Here is a 2,500-nt window from a genome sequence, read left to right on the forward strand (position 1 = left end):
CAGCCGCCGTGGTACAGTGGACCCATGCGTGCTTTGGGGATTATTTATTATTTACTCTTTACTTGAAACTCAAAATTTACTATATTAACTAGCATTCCATCACTATTCCCAATACTTAGTGACACTGATTTCCTTTTTATTTCTAACTATACTTATTTTAACACTATTTTATGAGTATCAACACTATAATACACAACCAGCATTTGTTCTATTTGAAAAAAAAAAAAAAAAAAAATCAGTATTCAGTATTGGTGTATGCATAAACATCAGTGACAAGTGTTTCTAAAGTCAGCCGTGTTCCTCGTGTTGCCGGGAACACTGCCACCTTTACTACTTACCAAAAGCGGTACTAATGAGGCTACGCGCATTGTTAGGAATGTCTTGACGGCTCTAGTGGCAGCTTAACAAGACTTCTACATCATTAACCCCCTTCAGTGCTGGGACACGTTTTCACCTTGAGATTTGTGTACGGTTAGACCATTTTATTGACATTAGGAAGGGTCTATGGAGGTCAGAAGATTAATGGCTACAGTCTACACTATGTCAATCCCCAACAAAAGTTTCTGCGGCTGTATAAAATCGCCAAATAGTAACCAGAATGAATATGGAAGCACGTCATGGAACCGAAAGGGTTAACAAGAGAGACATTCTGTGGCCTCTCAAAAATAGTGATGAGACAGCAAAGCGTTTCTGAACATAGGCCTAAAATACAAAAAAAAAAAAATGCAAGATTCACTCGTAACCACAACTACAGTCATCTCGGCGGCGGCAGCCATGGTGGTGGTGGTGATGGCGGAGGAGGGGGGTGGGAGGGGCGCTGGGGAGGAGGATTGAAAACAGTCCTTAGGGAAACTGTGAGCCTGAGCTGCTGAGTGTCGTGCGGTCATGCGGTTGAGTTGAGTGTCCAAGATTCAGTGTGGTCTGGCGTGTATTTCCTAGCAGTGATACAACTAGCGCGGCGCAGCTGAGGCCCCAAGAGGATGGCCACGAAAGTGTCCGAAATACAGTATCTCTCCTCTCTCTCTCTCTCTCTCTCTCTCTCTCTCTCTCTCTCTCTCTCTCTCTCTCTCTTTCTCTCTCTCAGGAATACTTTGCTGTTAAGATGCTCCGTTTTTTGTTTTTGTTTTTCTTCTTTTTTTCTGTTTTTTCTTGCATCAGACAATGACACTCAAATTATCTTTACTCTCTCTCTCTCTCTCTCTCTCTCTCTCTCTCTCTCTCTCTCTCTCTCTCTCCTTTTCCCTCTCTGTCTCCCTTTCTCTTTCCTTCTCGCTCTTCCCGTTGCAAGATATTGAAACAAAGACAACGTTCCTCCAGCAGCAGTGTTCCCTCCGTGGCACCGCGCACCTGTACCGACACATCCCGCCCACCAGGACGAGACATAACAGCAGGACACGCACTCTCTGCCTCGTGAAGCATTGTCCTCTTACGTACACAAGCCACACCCGGGAACATAGCCGTATCACATCATACACGTGTCTTGTTTGCGCAACACACCTACGCGGAAGTAACACACATGCACCCACTTATAAACAAACAAATAAACACAAGCACACAGAAAAATACATTACACGCAAGGAAACACATGCAAGCAAATAAAATACATGCACACGTATATACATAAACACGGAGACGCAATAACAAGCACATGACTCCAACACCTGCGTGACTTGTACTTAATTGGCTCACCTGTAGGCAGCGGCGGCGGCGGCGGCGGCTGCTGCAGTGCGGTGGTCCCTGACGAGCGGCAGGAGGGGCGGGAACACACTGTGACTGGTGGCCGGGGAGGAGGAGGAGGACGAGGAGGAGGATGGGGAAGCTGGAGCCGGGGATGGGGAGGAGGTGGAGGTGGATGGGGCTTGGGAGTGGAGGAGGGATGTTGGGAAGCGTGGGGCGTCGTGAGGCTTGGTGAGATGTGGGCGTGAGTAGGCAGGGAATGCGGCGTTCAGTTTCGTTGATAGCGATGCGTAGGGCGAGGCAGAGGAGCCACCGTTCAGACCTGCGGGAGGAGGGAGCACCGGGTTACCTGCCTGTGACGGAGCTTGATTGGCTACCTAGACCTGTGACGGAACACCTGATTCCTGGGGGAGGGAGGAGGGAGGGAGGGAGGGAGGGAGGAGCAAGGAAAGGAAGGAAAAAAGAGGGGAAGGGAGGGAAAGGAAAGAAAAGAGAAGGGAATTAGGGGAGGGGAAGGGAAGGGAAGGGAAGGGAAGGGAAGGGAAGGGAAAGGAAAGGAAAGGAAAGGAAAGGAAAGGAAGGGAAGGGAAGGGAAGGAAGGAGAAAGAGAAGAGAAAATATTAATATACTAACAAATAGCAAAAACAAAATAAAAAAAAAAAATAAAGAAAAAGAAAAATAAAAAATAAAGAAAAGAAAAAACAAAGATAGGAAAAGACAGACAAATCCATAAATAAATAAATAAATATATATATATATATATATATATATATATATATATATATATATATATATATATATATATATATATATATATATATAA

General features: G+C 45.4%; 1 protein-coding gene across 1 annotated transcript in view; it reads right to left on the reverse strand.

The window, feature by feature from the left end:
- LOC123506936 (visual system homeobox 2-like) overlaps positions 1–2,500 on the reverse strand; it is a 31,298-nt gene that overhangs the window by 5,766 nt on the left and 23,032 nt on the right. The window contains exon 4 of the mRNA XM_045259358.1: positions 1,690–1,999. Coding sequence (XP_045115293.1) covers positions 1,690–1,999 — 310 coding nt within the window. The remainder of the gene's footprint in view (positions 1–1,689; positions 2,000–2,500) is intronic.

This window comes from Portunus trituberculatus, chromosome 21 (genome assembly GCF_017591435.1).
Source record: "Portunus trituberculatus isolate SZX2019 chromosome 21, ASM1759143v1, whole genome shotgun sequence".
Taxonomy (NCBI): Eukaryota; Metazoa; Arthropoda; class Malacostraca; order Decapoda; family Portunidae; genus Portunus; species Portunus trituberculatus.